We start from the raw sequence: 24,093 nt of genomic DNA on the forward strand, positions 1-24,093 counted from the left end.
CAAACCGGGGCTTCGAGTGGCCCGGGGGCCCGAGGCCGGGCCGGGGCGGCGCGGTCAGGTGGCTTCTCTTGCCCGAGGGCCCCCCGGCCGCCGCGCCGGAGCCTTGCCGGGCTAGATCGGATCGTTGGGACGAAGAGAGGTGGGCGCACAAGGTTTTGTACAGGTGTCCGGGGTGCGGGCGGAGTCCCTTTGTCCTCGGGCACCCTGGAGCTAGCACCCTGGGTCCCTCTTCGAACCGAGCGTCCCGAGACCTTTCTTTGTGCCGAGGGAGCCGAACGCAGCTTCTCGCAGGGAAGCCGCATCCCTGGGGGTGGCGCTGGGGCGGTAACGATGAAAATCCATTGTCCTTTGGGGGCCCGCAGGCCGGGCCGCGGGTGAACCCGGTCCGCCGGTGAACCCGGTCCGCCCGCTCCGGGCCGGGGCTCAGGTACAGCGGCTAGAAGGGTCTGCCTGCGGCCCCCGCCCTCCGCCCCGCCCCGCGCCGCCCCGCCCCGCCCTTCGCAGGTTCAGTACGGGAGTACGGCTGCGGAGCGCTCAGTCTAGTTTGCACCTTCTCTCCCGGCCGCGGTCCGAGAGGGCGGGGAGGGCAGCGGTGGGGCCCGAGCTGGGGGAGAGTTCGGAGACTCCGGCCTTGGGCGCCTTCACGCCGTCTCCGAGCACATAATGCTGTGAGCAGGCGCCGCTCCGGCCGACCCGGCTGGATCTGCGCGTGGCGGGCAGGGACTGCGTGCGCCTTCGGGAACTGCGGCGCCCGGCCCCGGTGTCAGCGGCTGGGATCCTTGGCGCCGCTGGTGAGTTGCTGCCTGCCCACGGCTTCTTCTCTGCGCGTGAGTATGTCCAAACCGGCGGCCGTGGCCGCTTCCGGCGTGCGCGGGGGGCTAGGCTTGGAAATGCACAGGGAGCAGGGATACCTAGGGCATCCCCTTCCAGCTGGTGTCCAACGGATCAAAGGGGACATAAAGCAAACTGGGAGGGGTGCGAGCGGCACGACCAGATCGCAGAGCTCCACCGTTTGTGCCCACCACTTTTCAGGGTGAGGCTGCGCGGCTACACTGCACCCTCCGAGCTATTGACAGCCATTCTGGGCGCGTACTGCATTTTTCCATCTGAGAACAAGCCGCACATTGCTACCGCTCCCCTCCCACCGAGGATTGGCATCAGGGCTGCACAGGGTGCACGGTGCAGATCTGAGGTGGCAATACCCGCTGGGTGCCCTCTCCTCACTTGACGAGGGGCATTGTGCCTGGGGCTCCACCCTGCAGATCTGGCAGTCGATTTTTTTTTTTTTTTTTTTTTGGTACGGTGGTTTCTGAACAACTGAAGTGTTTTCAATATTTTTTTCCCCTTTCTCCTTGAAACTAAGTATCTTGACAAGTATCGGACATGTAAGGACGAATGGATCTGGCCATTTTTTCGTTATGGATTATTATACTCCATCCCCCTCTCGACTTCGGGAGGCATGTGTTTCATCTTATAAATAGAAAGAAGCATATTTTTTGGCAGGACCTCCTTTATACTGTACAGTCTGAGAGGTCAGTTTAAAAATAAATATGCACTTGAATGTTACATTACCGAGAGCCAGGCTGTGGCTGGGACAAGCTGCGTGGACAGCAGCATCAAAGCCGGGAGCGCAGCTGTGTTGAAAGGAGTAAAAGCCCCAGAGTGCAGCCCAAGCTGACAGTCAAGTAATTACATTTTGTTTAAAAAAAAAAAAAGTGAGTGAATTAAAATGAGGGCGGGAATAGGAATGTCAGAAGGGTATTGCAACATGAATCTTTCCAGACCTGGTGTATTTGGGGGAGTCGCCGCTGATGCGTGCTAGGTGGTGGGGTGGGAGGTGCTGGGTAAGGGGAGGGAATTTATGAGTGTCTTACGGAGACAAAGGTTTCCTCCCCACCCCCCAGCTCTTAGGCTTCACAGTAGTATCCTAGAGTTTCTTGGGGGCGCTGCCTTTAAAAAAGAACACAAATCAGGAGAGCAGCAGATTTGAATAGGAAAGCCTTTCTTGGGGACTTCCCAGGGAAGCACGGGGAGACAAAAGGCTCACCTAGAAGCCCTGATGATGCCCCAGGGGTATCCCTAAGGCAATTTAAAAGACTCCTATAACCTAACTTCGAAAAGATCTTTCATCTAACGACCAAGGAAATGCAGCTTCTTTTCTGGACAGTTCCAGAGATTCTCTTTTTGATACCAGCTAAGATCTGTTATGAGCTCTTCTGACAGTTAAGAATAAGCTACACAGGTATGTTTTCAGATTAGGTTGAAACACTCAGAGATAAGTTAGGGCAGTTGTGAAATGTTTGGCATTGTCACATGTGAAATTAATGATAAAGACTAATAGTCAAAGAACCAAGGAATGGTTGAGAGTTCTTCATTAAGTCTCTTAAAGAATGTAGGTTTCCCAACAGGCATCAATCATTGAATAAAACACTCAGTACCAGCCTCTGGGCTCACAGATAAGAACATTAGAGGAGAAATTTGGAAGCCTTTCTGGATCCATGGCAGTTCCTGTTTTCCAGTGGTTATCATCTGCAAGAGATTTACATTATGAATTCCATGATTGGAACATGGTGCTATGACTGTGGCAGCAGCTACAGACATGAAATAAGATGAGCTCCCCCTTCCCTTAAGATCTGAGCAGTGAAATTCTGTTTTGTATCTCAATGGAACATGTAAAGACAGCCAGAGTAATAAGTGTTGCACATTTTTTTGCTTTTTATTGTAAATTTAAACGTGGTGCAATATGAATAAATACAATGCCATAAAAATCATTGCAGAACTGTTCACATGAGCTGGTTTGTCCTACCTGCTGTCCAACTTTTCCTTTAAAGTGGTGTTTTATGTCCAACATGTTCACAAAAGCTGCCCTTTTTCCCTTCTAAAATTCGTGGTGTTCAACAGCATTGGGGATAAAGTTGTTTTAACCTACATCACCAAAAGACTTTTACCAGGCCATAAATTTTTCATAAGCTCTTTGCCCAGTAGCCATAACATTTATCCAGAGAGTGGACTTCCGATTCATAACCTGAAAAACCTCTAGGAAGACTGCTCTGATTTTTTTTTAAATTATGAAAATTCTTGCTTTCAGTCTGATTTTATTTAAGCTGGGCCTAATTTCTTTCTAACTAGAACCCTGTGTACCTGTTTATTCACTGATGGAATAAAAACTTAAATCTATTTTTTTTTTTTGCGGTACGCGGGCCTTTCACTATTGTGGCCTCTCCCGTTGCGGAGCACAGGCTCCGGACGCGCAGGCTCAGCGGCCGTGGCCCACGGGCCCAGCCGCTCCGTGGCATGTGGGATCTTCCGGACCGGGGCACAAACCCGTGTCCCCTGCATCGGCAGGTGGACTCTCAACCACTGCGCCACCAGGGAAGCCCCTAAATCTGTTTTTTAAATGCAGTTATGTTTGCCAGAGAGCAAGGACAGTATAGTCATTTGAAACTACTAGATTAAGCCAGCCACAAAATCTTTACCAAGCACCGAAGCCAAAGAACTCTCCTAATATATCCCACTGTTCAGTGAATTTGTATGTCAAAGGTACTTCCTACATGGAGCCTGCCCTAAGTGCCAAGCCCTGTTCTTAGCCCTTTACCTTGAATAACTCATTTATTTCTAATAATCACTCTATGAAGAAGGCACTGTTAATATCCCCATTTTACAGGTGTGGAAAGACCTCTTACATAATTTGCCCCAAATTACACAGTAAGGAACATACCTAAACATGCATATGCAATTTAGCAACCCAGTATGTGCATGAATGATTGGCCAGTTTTCCACAAAGATCAGCATCTTCTGCTTAAGGAGATGGGGAAAAACCCTGAAGTTAAGAGCCTCTGAGGCAGGCTGTCTGGGTTCATATCTTGGCCCTGGCACTCAATACTTGTGTGACTTGGTGCAAATTACTTAGCCTGTGTACCTCAGTTTATCAGTTACAAAATGAGGATAATATTACTCTGAGGATTAAATGAGTTAAAAAAGAACACACTCAGAACAGGCCAGGTCCAGAGTAGACCCAATAAAAAGTTGATGCTTTCATTATTGCTTTTGTTGTTTCCTTAGGTGCTTAATACTTGTTGTCTCACTTAATATTCACAACTGCTCTCTGAAGTAGATAGTATTGTTCTTATTTTCCAGATGAGAACACAGGCTCAGAAAGGTTTAGTAACTTGGCCATGGTCACACAGCTAAGTAAGTAGCAGAATCAGGTTTGAACTCAGGTTTGACCTTATGCTAAATAAATACCCCACCCTCACCAACAGGGAGGAAGGCCAGGGAAGCTATTAAATCAGACTCTTTTAAGGGTTTTTGGCCTCTGACAGAGAACTCATTTCGCAGTACACTGTATCTCACAGTACCACCGCCCAAAGGAAGATGACAGTAATTGCCATCCTTTGGGAATACCATGTGAATTATTTTATTTATTGAAGATAGTTCAACTCACAAGTATGGCCAGTAGTCATCTGCAGTGGATCCAGCATCAAACTGCTAGCGGTAACCCGAGCAGTTTAATTTATACCATAAACAAACAGATTTACTAGGAATATCAGGACCCAAACATGAAGTGGAGTTTAGTGTGTGGAACACATCCTTACTTTGAAGTTCTAGAGGTCAGGGGGTTGCAGGGTCCAGTAACCGATCTGGATAGTCACCTCCTTGAGACTGGTGACCACATCCATGGTGCCTGGCCCTGCAGTCCCTGGCACTCGTGATGTTGCCCCAAGAGGAGCTAAAGCAAGATGCAGGAACCACAAGCAAGGTGTGCAGGAAGGTTCTGTCCTTGGCAGAAGTCAGGCCTCATTACAGTTCTAAGTTCTGTACATGCCCCAGACCCTGCCAGATAACCTTCTGGTGTGAAAGAGCAAGGAGGCCTTTGAAACCTAGAGGGGTGCCCTGGATAACCCAAGGGGCCTGCCTGGCCTCCACTGCCTTTGATACTGTGGGTTTGTGATGAGCTGTGGGAGGCTGCTCAGATTGAAGCAGGGGTTCTGGAAAGGATGTCTTGGCTTGAAATAACCCAAGTTGTCTCAAAACCGAAGGCAACAGCGTTAGGACTCTTTACCTCCATTTGGAATCTCCCCTTTTCCTGCCCCCATCCTTTCAAGGTTACAAACCAAAACAGCATCCCACAAACCAGAATAAATAATATCAGTAGCCAAATAGTTCTACAGCAAGTCAGGTATGTTCTTTCCTTTAGAAAAAGATGCCTTCCTTGGCCTTATTGTACTTCTTGAGTGCCCGGGTTCACCCAGTCTCATAGTGATGACTGAGTTTGACAGTACCTCTGGTGGAAGAGCAGTCTTTTAAATTAAAGCATACAGTTTTATAATACAAATCATATTGATATTAGAAAGTTTGCTATGTCTGAATAGCCAAGAAAACTGATGAGTTTAAGGGCTGATGAGTTCAAATTAGTATTTTCTTGATCAAGTCATGAATTAATAGTAGAATGCTTGAACCTCAAATTTTAAATTTTTTAAAACCTGGATTTTCAGTGGTTTGGGTTTTATTTGCATATTTGAGAAAGTCATCATTAATCTTCTAGCCTTTGATTCTTTGTTAGAGTGTTACAGAGATCACACACCTGCAGTTAGCTAATACAGCACCACCTCATGTGAACTCTGAGACAGGAATAGCATCAGAAGAGGATTCTTTGGGAAACCAGTCTGATGAAGGTCCCTCCCTGCAGGACTTTTCAGAGCATTGAATGTCGCTGGTACAGTGAATCTCCACACGGAGATAGTGTCTATCAAATCATTTTGCCCACAGAGCAGCTGCCAGGACTAGTCTAGCAAGAAACACTTTGGGAACCATCAAGCCAGAGGCAGACACCACCCGCTGTAGCCTGCCCTACAGAGCTGAAGGAACTCAAGAACCTTTTAGAGAACCGCAGGGTGTACAGGGCCAGAGACACAGGAACGCACTAGAAGATGCTAGCAAACACCCCGCCATTCTATTTGATAAAACTCATGCAGAATTAAGTGGAGACAATCACAGAGGGACTGGATATCAGAAAACATAGGTTCTGGTCTTAGCTCTGACCCAGGTTGTGACCTCTTGGGGTCTTATTCTCATCTCTAAGATGAAGGTTTTGGTTCTAGATGATTTCCGATCATCTCTAGCTCTAGAATCCAGTGAGCCAGGATCAGTGACACCTATTAGCATAGCAGTCTTACTACTATACTAATATGTAAAACCCTGTGTTAAAAAACACACCTAGTGCAAATCCATGCAGGGCAGCCCAAGCCAATGTGGAGGGCAGAGAACTTCAAAGTCAGGCCTCTATTTAGACAGCTTACACATTTGGGAATCCGTCATGTTCTGGTGACAACCTGAAGGTCATATTTGTAGATGCATCATGCCAATGATAGATGACTGTGTGTTTAGTTGAAAAAGACCCGTTCTGTTCAAATCCATTATAATCATTTAGGCTACACACAACTTTTTAAACAAGCAAAGTCATTTTTAGGTAAAATGTGGCTTTGCCATTTCAGAATATATGTGAATTCTTTCCCTTTTTATTTATTTTTTTAACTTTTTTTTTTTGGCCAAGGAGCAGTTCAGACACGTAACATTGATTTTTAACACAGCAGGAGACGGGGGTAAGCCCTTGACTGGCCAGCTATGTCACAAGGTGAATCCTTGCCCATCTCTGGGTAAGTTCTGTCTGGGAAGATGTGCAAGGGGAAGGATGGGGGTGCAGAGGAAGCTGGTAGAAGTTCTCCAAGCTCTCTCCTGGCTCTAAACAGCTGTGATTCTGTTTTTTTGTGTTTGGTTTTTCCTTGTATCTGAGGCATTTTCCATAGTGTCTTGTACCTTCTCCTATTTTAACACTGATTGTGTTTAAATGATCATTTGTTGACCCTTGTGGCTGCCTAGACTACTGGCTCTTTTGAGAGTAGGGACTGAACCTAGTTTAGCTTGGCATTCATCTTTTTTACAATAGGACTTAATGAAAAAATGGACAATCTAGTCCTACCTGTGTTATCTTCTCTTAGCATTGTTAAGCCAGAAATCCTTTTCAGTTACCCAAGCTTAAGTCTGACCGTAGTAAAATTATTCCTTCCCAGGCTACCAAATGTTCAAATTCAAAAGGAGGTTCCTCCAATCCTTTGGTTTTGGTGATAATGATCATCCAAGGTACTCTGAAAATCAGGCCACCACCAGAACTTCCTCAAAGTCTTCTCGGCCGGGCTGTTCCAACCTCCATTGAAGCTTTCTCCTGCCCAGGTGTGACTGTGGTGGCTCGGCACCGTGTGTCCGCTTACAGCACAGACTGGGCAGTCCCGGTGCTGGAAGGATGAGCGTTGTTGTTTCCTAATGCTCACCTAGACCTCTCAGCCATGCCTGCATGAGCCACTCATCATTGGTGTGCTCACTGATCATCTGTCTCCATGCTGGGACGTAAGCTCTGTGAGCACATCATTGCTGTAGCCTCGGTTCCTAGAATAGTACCTGGCACTCAGTAGGTCCTTATTAGATGTTCGTTGTTGAATGGACATTGTGGAAGGTGAATGACTAGCCAGGGACTGGATGAAGTCATATGGAAGGCTCTCTCCAAAGCCTGCTGCTCGCTGAATGAATCAGCTCAAGCCACATGTCCCACTGTGCACGGCATTGCACCGAACTGGAAACTCGTTTCCTGCTCTCAGATGACTTCAGAGTGAAATGTTTTCCAAACTAATGTTGATTTTTGGCCTTACATAAGTTTTAGTAGAAGTTTACGCTCGTGGGTGGATTTTGTTCTGTATTCCTCTTAAGCCCTTAAGCTGTGGGCTCACCTGACAGGGCAGGTACTGCCACTGCCGGACATATCTCAGGGGCAGTATGGGGAGTAAAACAGTGACTTTTTCCCAATTCCATTTTTTTCGTAGAATGAGGAATTATACAGTTGGCTGTCTGTATCCGTGGGTTCTGCATCTGCAGACTCAGCCAACAGCAGATCAGAAACATTGGGGGGAAATAAAAGTTCCAAAAGCAAACCTGAATTTGCTGTACACTAGCAACTATTTCTACTTTGTATGTGTCGTCTCCTGCTAAGAAGACACCGTTACTATCTCCACTCTACAGATGAGCAAGCTGAGGCTCTCAGAGAAAGTCATTGGCATTGCTTTGTACCCTTAATATCAGGAAAATGAGAAAAGATAATGAAAATTTTATAAACTAGTAAAAAGTATTTTTATTCTAAGGATAGTCTTAACTTCACTAAAAAGCATTGTTTTTTTTCTTAAAATTCCCTAGAAGCTAGAACTCTAACATCCGTTTTCTTTATTAAGTATAAATAAATCTCAAACACAAATCTATGATTCTATTACCTGTCTGTGTGCACATGAAGCTTATGTGCACATACCGGGGGCTGCTACTTGAAATGAGGAACACAGACTAGCGGGTATCTCCCCAAACTCCTCTCCCAGTGCAGGAATGCTCTCCCTCCCCTCTGGAATTCCTACCACAGTCTCAGGCTCAGCTGGAAAACTTCCTTTGATGGGCCTTTCCCATTCTTTAAGCTGATTAACTCAAGTTCGTTAGACTTCTTCCCATCCAGCCCCACCTGGCCTCTCCTTGAACCTTAATCACACACCTAATTCTTTTCTTCAAATGGTACTGATTCCCTCTCACCTGACAGCTCACCAAATATTTAAAGAAAATAACTGTATGCCTTTAAATTTTTCTTCATCTGACCAATCATTGGCTGTAATTTTCCTGACTCAAAGGAGTCCCATTTGTTCTCAAGGCTGGAGGAATTACCCTTGGAGATAAAGGATACATGTACATGTAAAGAAGTTAGCTCCGTGTCCTGCTGACAGAATTATTCTCTAATTAAGCTGGAGGTAAGAATTCCAGTTGTTCACAGGGCAGACACAAATCATTTTAGCCCCATCTGCAATCATATATTGGTGACTGCCAGAGACATTTTAAGGAGAAAATGGATATGGTTATTTTGGTAATTAGAATGGTTCCCCTCCTTAGCACTGTATTTCAGTAGATGTTCTGCTTTTTCATTTGGGATAAAGATGCTTTGTGCTTGCATAGCACTCTATGAAGATTTTCACACTCAGCTCTTATAATCACCTGAGAGATAGACGAGTTTGGGGTGATTATCCCATTTACACAGGAGGTAACTGGCCCCCATATGGTCTGGAGTTGTAAAAGAATCCTATAGGGCTGGCTCAACGTTTCACCCAGTTCTTTCCTCCCCTAAGGCCTAGAATAGCAGTGAGAGCTCTGTCTACTGTTTTGCTTGCCCATGTGTTCATTCATTTAATAGGTGGTTTTTTTTTTTTTAAGTACTTGATCTGTGCTAGTTATACACTGATATTAAAACAATCTTTTTCTGTAGAATGTTCATTATACAGTTTCTTGCAGGTTCCCTTGTATATCTTGGGCTAAATAATCCAAGTTTCCCCTTAATCCATTTCCTTTTGAAAGGAGAGGTCAGGCGAGCAAGCTCATTGTTTCTCCTGGGCCTCATTCTTTAAGATTGGCTTAAATGTAACTTGTAAGTCTGCATTCCGGGAAATGTATTGTCAGATCTTTCTAGAGTCTTGCCTGTCTCTCTAAGACTCTATTTGCACATGGCAGTCATGGATGGAAGTCTTTTCCCTTTGAAATAGCATGTCAACAAATATTTTTTGCCTTAATCTCAATGATCTGTATGAGTCTGTAGAATTACTGTGGCTCACATTGATAAGCTGTTAAATTCTAACCCTGCACGGATAGAGAAAGGAAAAGAAAGAAACCCTTTGCCACAAGAAAATAGATGACAGCTCCTTGCTAGATGATGTTTTAAATTTATTTTCCTGTAGGAGTCACAGAAAGACTCAGATTGCATCTTCAGCAGGGCAGGCAGGGTTGAAGAGGAAAGATGTCAAGGCAATCTCAAACTTTCTCATTTGTTCATTTAACAAACATTTGTTCAGTACCAGCCATGAATTAAATATAGTCTGTTCCCAAGAGAAGGCAGCCTAGTGGAGTAGACATTAGTAATTGCAGTATAGTGTGAGAGTTGGTGGGTTTGAGGTATAAAAGGGTAGTATAGGCCTTGAGGACTGGCTGGACATGTAGCTGCAGGGTTGGGCGAGACCCTGATTGCTAAAGTGGGCCTCACAGGCTATCTTATCTCCAGGCTGTAAGGGTGGGCCTGCCACTCAAGGTTAAGGGAGCATTCTAGATGGTGCATTCTGATAGAAACATAAAGTGGAAGATGAGGTTGAAGGCAAGGAGACAGGTGGGAAGGCAAATGCCCTTGTGCAAGAGATCGTGAAAGCTACAAGTGAGGCTGAGGCATGAGGCAGTAGGATGGACAAGAGGAGACAAGTAATAGGACTTGATGTGGAGAATGAGGCAGGGCGAGGAGTCGGGGGTGACAGCTGGGTTTTGGATTTGGGTGACTTCCTGCCATTTACTGAGAGGGAAAAGTACAGGAGGCCTATGCTGAGGGCTGGCAAGAGGAGGAAAGATGGCAAATTCCATCAGAGGTAAGCTGAACGGGAAGTACCTGAAGGAAGCAACAGAGAAAGGTATGAAAGACTAGGGGAGAAAAGTCCAGTGCTTCTTTCTGTGAAGGACCAGTGTTTTTTAGTGTTTTGTTTCTTTGTTTCAATTTCCAATGGATTGTATAGGATACCTGGCACAATGAGTAGCTGCTTGGACCACACCCAGTTTCCACTCAGACCTGATCATACACAGCTCCCAAACTTGCCAAGAGTCTGACCAATAAGAAAAATCCACAGATCCGCATGCTTGATTATGTCATAAAGTTTCTAGAAGCTTACTTTCAATTTCTTTCCTTATCTCATCATGGACTGGCCTAGTCCATAGATCCACTTTGAGTAGCACTGGTCTAGACTAAGGTATGTATAGGCTGAAGACACAGATTTGGAAGTTAGCATTAGAGGTAGTTGAGGCCAAGGACAGGGGTGTGATTGCTGGAAGATTGTTAAGGGCTGGGCCATGGACAACCACCATTCAACCCTGTGAAAATGCCAACGTCTAAGGCAGAGGTTCAAACTTTTCCCATAAAGCGTCAGTTTAGTGTTTTAGGTTTCGATGGCCACATACAGCCTATCACAGCGACTCAACTCTGACCTTGTCATTTGAAAGCAGCTCTACCAGTTTCCAGCCCTCAGCACTACAGGGAACGGGGGCCGGAAAATTCTTTGTTGTGGGGGCAGTGTCCTGTGCGTCATAGAATGTTCATTTAGCCGTGCCTCTGACCTCTGTCTACTAGATGCCAGTAGATGCCACCACCCCCAGTCATGAGAATCAAAAATATGTCTAGACATTGCCAAATGTCACCTGCGGGGGTAGGGGTGGGGGGGATGGGACAGAATCACCCTCAGTTGAGAACTACTGAGCTGAAGGTAGTACATTAAAAAATGAGCACTGGTGTGTTCCAATAAAACTTTATTTACAAAAACAGACACAGGGTTGGATTTGACCCACCTACCATAATTTGCAGACCCTTGATCTAAGGGATGGGCATAGGGAAAACTAAAAGGGCTTATTCAATAAAATTTAAGGGCCTCTTGTGTTTGCAGCCCAAGAGGAGGCTCTGTAAGTGATCCAGCATAAAGAAGAGACTGTTAACAACAGCGGCTCCTTTTTTATAGCACCTTTGCCTACCTTATTCTTATTGAGCTTACTACCTACCAGAAGATATCAGACCCAAAATCACAAGAGAACAGGAAAGAAAACAAATATAAGCTCTTTAGGAGCCCTAAGAAAACCTCCAAGCAAGGCAGTAATGAGCCTGGATTGCGTGAGGTAAGTTTAAGAATTTCTCCAGGAAGGAAGTGACTGAAGCAGGTCTTGGAGGATGTTATGAATAATGGTTGATGGTAAAGAGGTGGGAGGACAATTCACGTAAGGAACACAGGTTTCTTAGTTTCAGAAAGTCAGGAGGGAAGTCACGTGTCAATAGCAAGGGAACGGAGCCATTGTCCCGGCGAAAGCCTTGTGGGTGTACAAGGCGCCCCGATGCATGGCCACGATGCACGTGTTTCCTCTGGGAAAATAATTACCAGCACTTAACGCTTTTTTCTAAGAACAGGATATTTTTTTTTCTCCTTGAGACTCAGGGGCTTTTATTACCTCAAAATTTTAATCTCATGGCTTTTATTTCACATGAAGTCAAATCCCTTTTGAGATTCTTTGACAAGGGCAAAAATACTGAAAATTCCTAGTGAGTTGGAAAGGCTGGTATCTGGGACCATTTTATTCATTCTTAGTTAATGACAAGGTCAGGTTATCATCTCTGCCTCTCACTGATGTTGAGATCATAGTGTATCATTTCCTCTTGGTGCTGTCAGACTTCAGGACAGATAGCCTGGAATAGACACTCCCATTCTCAACCCACTTCCACGGCAGTCACGTTAGTTATCAAATCAGCAGTGGTTAAAAGCACAGACTGTGGAGTCCAGCCATAGCTGAAATCCTGGCTCCTCCATGTTTATAACACAGTGGGGTTTGCCGTGGAAGTAGGTAGAGAATGCACTGGCCACTGCCAGGTTCCAAACATACCCAGTGTTGGTGTGATGCAGAGGAGCCCCTGCAACGAGTGTGGACGATTGTCAAGGGCCCTAGCAGGATGGGAGGATGGCATGGAAATCCCTATCTGTCCCTTCATCCTGTTAGGGAAGGAAGAGTAGTCAAGAGACCTAAATTACATGTGCTCTGAAGACAAAGGACGAAGAACACCATACCATATGTAGTATGAGTCAAGTGACCATAGTCTGAATTTCTGGACACCTGTCAAACCTGTTTGGATCACTTGATATTCCTATTGCCATAGTTGGAGTTTTCATAGAATAGTTACTGACTTAAATATTAGGGGTTTTTTTCTTTTTATTTTTTTGGTGAGCAGCTAAGCAACTTTACAAGTTATTTGATTTGAGCTGAGTTTTCAGATTTGAGCCAATTCCCAGCTGAATGTTGCTGACAACTTCAGGGTGAGATTCTCATCCTGTATTGATATTGTCCTTGCAGCTTCACAAACCAGGTCAGATCCATTAGTTCTAGAAGCATGGGAGCAGTTCACAGGAATGGTCTTATTTGATTCATATCCACCAGCTAGTGCCTCTGCCTTGGTCCTTCTGCCCAGCCCTGAGGCTGAGTCCCTTGTAAAACTCGTCATGGTAAATGAGCCAGGCCCTTCTCCTGCCTCGTTATAACTGCCAGGGCTCCACATCCGTCTTGAGTCCTCCTCAATAACTCATTTTAACAGGGAGAAAGGTTGAAATGGCCTCTCTTCAAAAGTGCAGGGTTGGTACTTTGAGGTGGATGCTCTGTCTTCCAATTTTGCTTCTAAAAACCCTTTCAAACAGTACAATTAGATCCTATAAATGTGAGAAGTGTATGCACATTAGCAGTGAGTCTCCCATATGGTATTTGTGGGTCTCTATATAATCAGGGTTGTAAAAGAAAAATAAATACAAGCTGTAGCTGAATCATAAACGAGAAGTCCCTTTATGAATAATTGCGGGTTGAGATGTAGCATAGACTTTGAGTGGGTCTATAAAATAGTCCACTCAGTCTGGCTATAAGTTCATTTGCATGACAGCCAGGCGGCTGGGAACTAAGCTAATGGCGTTTTATAGCCTTGCAGCATATAGCTATGTCCTCAGTTCAGATAATATGGGGAGAGGATAAGAATCTAAAAATAGAAAAGGCATCTTTTTATCTTCTCGTGGGTGGAGTAAAACAGACTAAAAATATGAAAAGCATCCCTTCAGGATGCCATTTACCAGGGTATTCTCTGGTTACATTTATTTCTGTCTTAGATTTTCATGTAAGTTCAATGTTGGATCTCTAGTAGTATGATTTTTTTTTTCTCCTTGAATTTTAAAATACTTTGATCCAGAGACACACTCCTACAGAGGTTTGCAAAAGGATTGGCATGAGTGCCCTCATCGTCATAATATTTTAGTATTTCTGATACAGAAGGTTGTCTGGTCATCCCTATATTAGTAATAACTGCTGTCTTCAAATGGAAAGTCTTCTAGGAAAAGTCTGTGTTTTTTATGGGTGAGTGTGATGTGGAGCCATAAGGAAATGAGCAGTGATAGTTTTCCCCTGTGGGACACTCAAAATGAATAGGGACGAGACCCCACCCACTGTGCACATCTCAGATGCTCAGGGGCAAGGCTGCTGCCCGGTGACATCCTCCATGCATGCCCGGTACACTGCCCCGTTCCCACAGCAACCCATTCCATCTTGCCAGAACCCTGGGTTCTCCCTTAGAGGATCCAAAAGCTGTTTCCCTGTAGCTTCTGCTTTTGTAGCCCTAGGGCCTCTCATACTGAACAAGTTAATCCCTTTTCCACTACAGTTCAGTCAATCCTTCAGATCCCTGAAGATTCATTTTCCCTCAGTATTTGAGTTTTCTTTAAGCTGCTCCGCCTCACCTTCTCACGTGTCCTGACGGAGTCCCTTTGTCTCCCTATTGGACTCCTGGGAACCTGTAGGAACATGTTCCAGGTCACCTTTATCCCTTTAAAGTGTGAAGCCCAGGGTGAAATACACTTTTCCAGGGCTCATCGCAGTGGAATTGACTTCCCTATGTTGGCAACGGAGAGCAATACCCCAGAGATGGTTGTGGGTGTAAGGGGTGGCGGGTTCTTGGCCATGCCACCATCCTTCCCTCGGACTGTTGCCTCAGGCACAAAGGAGGAATAACCAAGTATTTTTGCTTGGGGCCCAGATGGTGCAGCGGTGCTGCATCTGGGTGCTAGGAAGAAGGGCATGCTGATTCAACACTGAGACAAAGCGAAAAGTGATAGGAAGTTAGGGGGTCTTGGAAGGACGTGACAACTAAGCAAGAAAGGGGAAGTCCAGTGCAGACTCACTTCCTGCAAGCTGAAGAAAGGAAAAGGCCCACAGGTCCCCCAGGACAGCCACACACACACATGCCTCCCCCCCACCTGCCCTGTTTTTATGCATGCGTGTTTTAGATTAACATTGCAACCTATTGTGCAGGATGCAAGAACCTTTTTATCCTCTCTGTCCCCTAAGAATTAATCTAAAAACAATTAGTAGACAAACCAAACATTCCTTTCTTAAAATAAATGGAATTTTTAAAAATCTCAACCCCTTTGTTCTTTTCAGAGCCCTGTGAGTTGCCAGTACTGTCAACTCTGGTCATCCAGGGACTGATTTTTGAGTGTGTGACTTTTTCATAACCCTTTGCTTTTCTCCCCCACCTCCTGGCTGCTGCCCTGTTTTGGTCTTTTCAGCATCATTCTCTTTACCAAAAGGATGATAAGGAAATGAAGGGAAGGGTGGCCACTTCAGTTTTTTTCTTCATTGAATTATTATTTCTGTGTTGATTTCTCTTGTTAGCACTGTCACTTATGCTTAAATCAGTCACATGTAAGAAACTGGAATTGTCTGGCCTGGTACAGGAATGACCACCTGACACTGCCTTTCTTATCAAAACCATGCTTTCAACTTCCTCCTGAGTCCTTTTGTGTCTTGGAACCCTTGAGCTTCTCACAAGTTCCTGTGAGTGGGGGTCTGTGCCTTTGCAGCTGGACTTCTCGCCCACACATCTGCCGGACATCCTCTCTAACCTTGATAGACGGTGACAGGCGACTGACTGGGGAGTTGAACCCTTTTGTTGGCCAATCTCTCCTCTCCAGTGCCCAGGAGCTGGAACCTTTGTTTTCAGAGGAATCTATAATTTCCAAGATGAATATTACCTCAAATGTCATCTAAGCGGGGGAAGAGGAGCAAACAGTGATCTAAGAACTTCCGGAGAACGGAATCAGCAATCTTGGAGAGTTCAGATTTCAGGGTCAAGGGCAGCGTTTTGAGAAAGGTCTACACATAGGATGGTTTCTTTTTCTCTCTCTTTTTCTTTCTTTCTTTCCTTTCTCCCTCCAGTCCTTCATCCCTTCCTCCCTTTCTTCCTTCCTCTTTCCAAGACGGTGGGAGTGGAGGAATGATGGCAATGTAGGAAAGCTGGAGAGCAGGAGAGTCCCAAGTGTGGAGAGTTGTTGATGGTGGTAGAGTCCTGACCGATACGCAAAGGCTGGAAATGCTCTTCATTTGGATCTTGGAACACCCAGGAGGGCTGGCTCTCCAGTTCTAGTCAGGCCTGTAAGCCCTTTTGGTTTAGCTCTTCCTGTCTTCTTCTCCCGCTTCCTCCTCCTGGGTGTCCACCTGACTCAGGCTCTCCCTCTGATTCATCCCTTGCTCTGTCTGCTACTACGTGGGTCAGCCACCAGCAGCCTCCAGGAGCCCAAGTCTCCTTTTCAGAAAATGGTGAGGAGGGACGGGATTTCGTGTTGTGGCCTTTAGGACCATTCCATCATAAAATGCTGCTCATCTGCATCACCACCATCTCTCAGAGAAGGAGCTATACCCCTGAGCCCCAGTACCTCCACCTGCCTGTGCTTCCCTCCACATGGGTACCCTGCCACCCACACCTTCCCCAGCATCCTGGGGCTCTTCCCTCTTCTCATTTCCTTCTGACGAAAAACCTCTTCTGAGACCTTTTCCATCCTACAAATACAGACTAGTGGAGCCTCTTTGGTGAAGGCCTGATCACCACAGAAAAGAATGATCTGTCCCTTTGACAAGCTCAGGTGAGATGAGGCTCAGCCCTCTCGTGAGGCCTTCTGCCTTAAGATTTTGGCTTTTGAACTCACTTTCCCATAATATTTTTTGCATTATGATCAGTGACTTATGGGTTCGGTAGACTTTTTAGGACCTACGTATAAAATTGTCTCTGCAGGAAAGTGCAATCTGAGCCCAAAACAACCCTCGTAGTTATTTTTTTTAAATAGCTAATTCATGCACGTAGTTCAGAAATCCAAAATCATGAAAGGATGTACAGTGAAAAGTTTCTCTTCCACCCTTAGCCCCTTCCATCTACTTCCTCTCCCCGTGGGCACCTCACCATTATTTCCTGTGTATGCTTCCAGAGAAAGCTTATCTACATACAAGCCAGTACAGATGTTATCTACACACTTTTGCACCTCTCTTTTTTTTCCTTTGAAGATATAGGTCTTTGAAGTTCTTTCTATATCAGCATATAAAGAGCTGCTTCATCCTTTTCTAGGCCTGTGTAATATTCATTTGTACAGATGCACCTTAATTTGTATAAACAGTCCTCTAAAGGTGGACAGTTAGGTTGTTTCCAATTTTTTTTTTTTTTTGGCCGCACCGCATAGCTTGTGGAATCTTAGCTCCCCGACCAGGGATTGAACCCGGGCCCCTAGCAGTGAAAGCTCCATGTCCTAACCACTGGACTACCAGGGAATTCTCAGTTGTTTCCAACTCTTGGCTGTTATAAACTATGCTGGACCGACAACACTGTATATGTATTATTTCCTTATTTCCCGTATACGTAAATTGGATAAATCTCTGTAAGTGGAATTCCGGGGCCTAAGGAATGTGATTTGTAGTTTTCATAGATACTGCATTCCACTGAGGTTAGACCTGTGCATGCTTCCCCACTCTTATCAGCCCATCGTGTTATCACATATTTGTATCTTAAAGAGGCTTTGGAAGGAACCCCCTTCACCATTTGGGAGCTGACTGACTTCCCAGGGAGTGTGCTCCTTAAATGGCAAGACCCCCATGTCTGGAGCCCATGCCCAGCCACTTGGCTTAGTGCCTAGTAGCTGTGCGGCCTTGGCAAAGCCTGTGCCTCGATGCTTCGTCAGTAAAATGGGGGTGTTAACATGTGTTCTTGTGAGTGAGCTAGAACACACCAAAGGTTGGAACAGTGCCTAGCACATAGAGGCGTTCTCAATAAACATTTCTTGTCATATGACACGTTGGTGGTTCCCATGAGATGCACACATACCCTCTCCAGGACCAGGCACATTGTTCCCAGTGAAGAAACCACCCTGCAGTTTCCTGCTTTAGCAACAGCATAGAAGTTGTTGAGCAGTCAGCCTGGGGCATGGCTGTCCACTGACTGATAAGCCAAGGAGCCCAGAACATTCAGAAAGCAGAAAGGAGGGGAGGAAGCAGTCAGGGTATTGGATTGTCTCTCCCAGGATCAAGCATGGTTGCCCCTGAGCTGGAGGAGGAAAGATAACAGATAAGATAGATGGATGGGTCAGAGCTCTCAGATATTTTCCCAGCACCATGTCACAAACATCAACTTGTCTAAAGTTGTAAAACTGACATTTTTGCACCAAATTCCCTTAACTTCCAATGAATTGGAGGGCTCCTAGCCCTGGCACACAATACAAATTCAATACAAATTACTGTTTCCAAAGTCCTAGAAGCCTCCATCCCTGTCATGCAGTAAATACTATGTAAATATTTGTAGAAAGAAAGAAAAATGCCTTTTAAGGTATCTCCTTTCTTTTCCCACTCCTGATAATCTACTGCCTGCAGCTTATCTAGCCTCTGCTCACCAACCCTTTTCTTACTTTTTTCTTTGTTTTTTTGTTGCTTGTCTCCCACCTTTGCATCCACTCCACTGACATAAAACCCAGCTTCTACCAGGTCGAGCAAGCCTCTGCTGAGGGGCCTGCAGGGCCCATGGCCATGGCTGTGGCCAGGCAGGGACTGAGGACTGGGCCTTCCAAGTGTAGCAGGCATACCCTCTACCTTTTCTCCTCACTTTTGCTCCCCAATATCCCCAGTTGCTGTACAGGTAAAAGGTGAATGTGAGTGATCCAGTCAGAGGAGCAGAGAAGCACTCTAGCTGCATCTTCGTGCTATTTTTGTTTTTCTAAAGAATCTGAAATGAATGCCATGCCTTGGTTCTGGCCTTGCATAACCCTGGCTCCACCAGCTGACCACATGCAGCCCTCACATGCCTTGGAGTTGCAGTGGACACACTGTATCTTTCCATGGCAGCTGCCCTCCTGGCCTTGTGCACTGAGGACACAGCTCCAGTGGGCAGCTGTTCTTCGGGGCTGCCCCCCACCTTCTGCAGGCCCAGCGCCCTAGCTGCTTCTGCAGGTGGTCATCATACTGTGCCTAGAGGGGCAGGGAGGCGACACCAGGCACCCTGGGTGGCAGGGGCCCTGGGCTGTTGTGCACTTAGAGGGGAAGGACATTGATGTTTTAGCACGAAGACCCAGGGCTTCCACTTCTGTTACTATTACAAGACCCAAATTAGAGTTAAAACTATGAGAATGTCAGACTCACAAGCATGTCTTCCCATGCTAGGGTTCCCCATCTACTCAGTTGGTATCAAGCATCTCTTTTAGTAACATGGTATCTCTGTGCCTTCCTAATCTGAAGTGGGAAGGCCAACCCACCAGGCACCTCCGGGGAGTGTGTGGTCTTATCTGGCAACTTCCAGAGTAGCCTGCACTGGGTGCAAACCCTCATGCCACCTTGGCCTCCTCCCCATTCCCAGAGCCAGGGTAGGGGTGGTCTCTCCAGCTCATCCTTCTCTGCCTCCTTAGGCCTGGGTGCCTGCCACTTCCCAAACAGAGCTACTTGTTACCTGGCTGGAGCAGAGTCCTCACCATCTGCCACAGGCAAATGAATTTAAAACTGTTGCTGAAAGGAAAAAAATATGGGGCAGATATAGACGGCCTCCAGCTGCTACAAAGCAAATGTGGCTGGCTCTCAAGCCACCATCTAACCCAGCCCTCCGAGTATTTACTTATTTATTTGCTCTGCGGCCAGGGGGAGGAGAGCCCAATGGGAGAGGTCACAGCAGAGCCATTTTAGGAATTCCCACAGTGGCGAAGGGTTTAGCTTCTCCACGTCAGCTGATGTGACTGAAGAGTTGGAGGATTATTTTCAAGAGATGAAGAGGTTCTCATCTGTAAAACGAGAGCCCCAAACCTTCTTGTAGCCCATCACTTCTAATTGTGTCATATAGCATGTGCAGGGAGAGTGTGTTAGCTTTCTACGTGGGTAACAAATTACAAACATAGTGGCTTACAGCCCTACCTGTGTTCTGTCTCACAGTGTCTGCAGGTCAGAGGTCCAGGCAGGGCTTAGATGCATAGTCTCATCAGGCTGTAAACTAGGGGTTGGAGTTATGGTCTCATCGGAGGCTCAACTGGGAAAAGATCCACTTCCAGGTTCCCCCAGGTTGCTGGCAGAATTCATTTCCATATGCCCTCTCTCAGTGGCTTACTTTTTCAAAACCAGTAAAGGGAGCCTCCCTCCAGTCTGCTAAGACGGAATCTTTTATAATGTAACCTAATCAGGGCTGTGACATCTCATCACCTTGTTTAGAAGCAACTCGCAGGTTCTACCCACAAAGGCATTAACACCAGGCGGCCACTTACTTGGAACCCTGCCTACCACAGGGAAAGGATACAAGCTTATCAGCAAATGTTTCTAAAGTATTCTCAAGTGAAGACCCAACCTATTATGTATGATCACACTTTTCTCTTTGAAAAAGAAGCAGTTTTGTTCTTTTCCTTCCATTTCAGAATGTCGCCAAATCCTGAATTTATTTTTTGCTTTTCATAATCTTTTTATTTTATTTTATATTGGAGTATAGTTGATAAACAATGTTGTGTTAGTTTCAGGTGTACAGCAAAGTGATTCAGTTATACATATATATGTATCTATTCTTCTTCAAATTCTTTTCCCATTTAGGTTAAAATCCTGAAATTTTTGACAGCCCCGTTCTCTCTGCCACAACTTGATTCCAGCTCCAACTTCCATAATGGCTTTATGTTACTGAGAAAGGGTGTTCCTTTTTTTTGACTTCCGAATCTCAGTTTTCTCAACTGTAAGAATGCATTTTCACTGAGATTTTGTTGGATACTAGCTTTACTGTCACTTAGTAAATGATATTTCCAGTTCCTTTCCTTATAGGACTTCATTGTATTGCATTTTTATTTATATAAAGAAGTCAATCAACAACAAAATATTCTTCGTCTTGCTAGTGTGAACGCCAATGCAAGAGAGAAAATATATTTTAAAACAAAGTCAGTTGTGTCTAAGGAGCTGAAATCACTCTGCTCATGTGCAGAGAGCAGTTCTTATAACAGAGGAAAAGGACTAAAATCTCAGACGTATCCAGAAAATTGTGTCCATGACCATATTTAAAAAGTGCTGATGTCATATGTTTGGGTTTTTTAATCTCTCTTTATCTCCCTTTTTTCTTTTTTCCCCTGAAGTAAGACTAAGATTAGTGGACCCTTGTTAAGATCAAAGTTTTTATCCTGCTTAATGGAGAGAAACAAAATAAAGTTTGGCTTCAGATGGGAACTGGTCCTGCCATTATTTACAGGCTCTTGAAAAAGTGAAAAAGTCAAGCCCAAGTGATCCCTGAAGGGTCAGCTAATTATAACCTGCTTTGGTCTCTCTTCCAGGTTTCTCCATGCTGTGGAAGGGACTGGCGGATGTAACCGGCTCTCCAGAAAGCCCTGCTTGGCTGTAAGTCCAGGAAGGCCTCTTAGACCTCCATCTCATTTCAGAGCCACTTCTGAGCTACTTGAGAAAAATGATGTGACAGTTCCTATCAAAAAGGATATTGGGAAACATATAACATCTGTGAAGAAAGTCGCCCTTTTCCCCTTTTGCAAAATCGACATCCTCAAACTCCAAAATGCCAGCCAAGACCCCAATTTACCTGAAAGCTGCCAATAACAAGAAAGGAAAGAAATTTAAACTGAGGGACATCTTGTCTCCAGATATGATCAGCCCTCCCCTTGGAGACTTCCGCCACACCATTCACATTGGCAAAGAGGGCCAGCACGATGTCTTTGGAGACATTTCCTTTCTTCAAGGCAACTATGAGCTTCTACCTGGAAACCAGGAGAAAGCACGCATGGGCCAGTTCCCTGGGCATAACGAGTTCTTCCGGGCCAACAGCACCTCCGACTCCATGTTCACAGAAACGCCCTCTCCGGTGCTCAAAAATGCCATCTCCCTCCCAACCATCGGAGGGTCCCAGGCACTCATGTTGCCCTTGTTGTCACCGGTGACATTCAGTTCCAAACAGGAGTCCTTAGGGCCGGGAAAGCTGCCCCGGCTTAGCTGTGAGCCGGTCATGGAGGAGAAGGCTCCGGAGGAAAGCAGCCTGTTGGAGAACGGGACGGTCCACCAGGGGGACGTCTCGTGGGGGTCCAGCGGGTCCGCATCCCAGTCCAGCCAGGGCAGGGGCAGCCACTCCTCCAGCCTCTCCGAACAGTATCCCGACTGGGCGGCCGAGGACATGTTTGACCATTCCGCCCCGTGCGAGCTCGTCAAGGAAAAGACTAAATCAGAGGAGTCCCTCTCTGATCTCACGGGTTCCCTCCTCTCCCTGCAGCTCGATCTTGGGCCCTCATTTCTAGATGAGGTGCTGAATGTCATGGATAAAAATAAGTAACAGGACACCGCCGGCTCTTTTCATTTGGGGTAAAAGGTATCAAAAAACAGAACAAAACAAAACTAACCACAAAGAGAAGAGCTTCGCTGGCTATACTTGCTGTTATGTGATGGGTTTTCTAAAATAACTTTCCTACAAAATATTTTTTTACCTGGTATACCCTGTTTGCAAAAACAGTGAAAAAAAACAAACCTGTCCTGGCAAAGAGAGGAAGTGAGTCAGAACCCATTTTCGGCGGGCATTGCTGATGTACAGCTCACATTTTTTGTTTTCAGACACATAAGAAATCTGGCTTGGCCAGGGCTGGCACTACTTATGAAGGGCTGTGCCAGTCACATTAAGGACCTTTACAGTACTCTGGCATTTTCTGAGCGAGAGGAAGTCAAAATTTATTTAACACCCACGCCTTTTTTCTAGACTCTTTTCTATATTATATCGTTTGGGCTCACCATAGCAAATTCTTCAGTGTTAAAACTTTTCTCTGTTTTCACATTTGAACAACTTTATGGGTTTTGGGGATTTGCTTGTAGCTCTTATATATCTCTATATATTATATCTATATTGCGAAATTTTGACTGTCAGCTACATGTTGGTAAGACACAAGCAAAGTATTACTGTAACTAAGTTATTTTTAAAGTTAAAATATATTTTTATGTGCCTTTGGCTCTTTATTGCAGAGTCTACATCTTATAGGTACTACATCAAATATGGTCATTTGACTTTCCATTGGGATTCCATTCTAAGCTGTGTATGTGTATGTTTGGAAAAATGTATTCATACTTAGCTTTATTTTTTTTTTCTTCATCTGTTATCATACTTTTCACATCAGCCAACAATGGATTGTAAAGTGTAAAGGCACAGGTTACTCACAATGCTTCTGCAGAGACTGTGGGCTACACCACATAACGTTATTTGGAAATATGGGTATTTTAGTACAGTACATACTTGCATTACATAGGTACTTCATACAACACAATAAAGAGTAAATGTTAAAATCAACTTGCTTGGTTATAGTAATAAACAAAAACATAAGACAGTAATTATATTTTCTTCAAGTCCAGGGCTAGAAAAATTGCTTCTGTAAAGTGTACATGAGCCTTTAAAATAAGGTAAGAGGTGATTTCCACCCACTCAGTAATTTTGATTATTGCCCAACGGTTTGAGATTCTAAAAATAAGGCCCCTCAATTTTAGGAAAAATGAACATGTGAGATGAGAATTTTTTTTTTTTAAGTCAGCACTGATGCCAACTTCTCAAAAACTCATTTCTGTGAATCTCCTCCCTTACTTTAACACGGCAAACTCGTGCAACCCCAGCCCCGTCCCTACAGGATAGATGCTTCCATGCAGCAGGTGCCATACAGACAAGATTAAGGAGGCCAAAAAAGAGGGCAGCAGAGCACCTTGCCCCCAAGAAGACAGAGATGCCCTGAGGATGTTGGTTAAGGAAACAGGAACAGGAAATGTACACACCGATTCTGATCCTGTTGTCAACACCCCTTCCCCCTCAAAGACAAACACTTGCACGCAAAAACTTTCATTTCTCCTTGAAATATATCCCTGGGACTTCCCTGGTGGTGCAGTGGTTAAGAATCCACCTGCCAATGCAGGGGACATGGGTTCGAGTCCTGGTCCAGGAACATCCCACATGCTGCGGAGCAACTAAGCCTGTGCGCCACAACTACTGAGCCTGTGCTCTAGAGCCCGTGAGCCACAACTACTGAAGCCCATGTGCCTAGAGCCCGTGCTCTGCAATGAGAAGCCACCGCAATGAGAAGCCCATGCACCACAACGAAGAGTAGCCCCCGCTTGCCGCAACTAGAGAAAGCCCGTGCG

At 45.3% G+C, this 24,093-nt stretch overlaps 1 protein-coding gene across 3 annotated transcripts; it reads left to right on the forward strand.

Moving 5' to 3' along the window:
• On the forward strand, positions 1 to 23,257 carry CDC42EP3 (CDC42 effector protein 3). 3 transcript variants are annotated; one of them, XM_033419264.2, is made up of 2 exons: positions 1 to 139; positions 21,258 to 23,257. In XM_033419264.2, the coding sequence occupies exon 2, from the start codon at positions 21,494 to 21,496 to the stop codon at positions 22,256 to 22,258; it is 765 nt and encodes a 254-aa protein (XP_033275155.1). In that variant the 5' UTR covers positions 1 to 139; positions 21,258 to 21,493; the 3' UTR covers positions 22,259 to 23,257. The 3 variants fall into 3 exon arrangements, with proteins under 3 accessions (XP_033275155.1, XP_004265095.1, XP_033275154.1); XM_004265047.3 differs by lacking the exon at positions 1 to 139 and adding an exon at positions 494 to 791; XM_033419263.2 differs by lacking the exon at positions 1 to 139 and adding an exon at positions 8,813 to 8,831.
• The last annotated feature ends 836 nt before the right edge of the window (positions 23,258 to 24,093 follow it).

This window comes from Orcinus orca, chromosome 13 (assembly GCF_937001465.1).
Source record: "Orcinus orca chromosome 13, mOrcOrc1.1, whole genome shotgun sequence".
Classification (NCBI taxonomy): Eukaryota; Metazoa; Chordata; class Mammalia; order Artiodactyla; family Delphinidae; genus Orcinus; species Orcinus orca.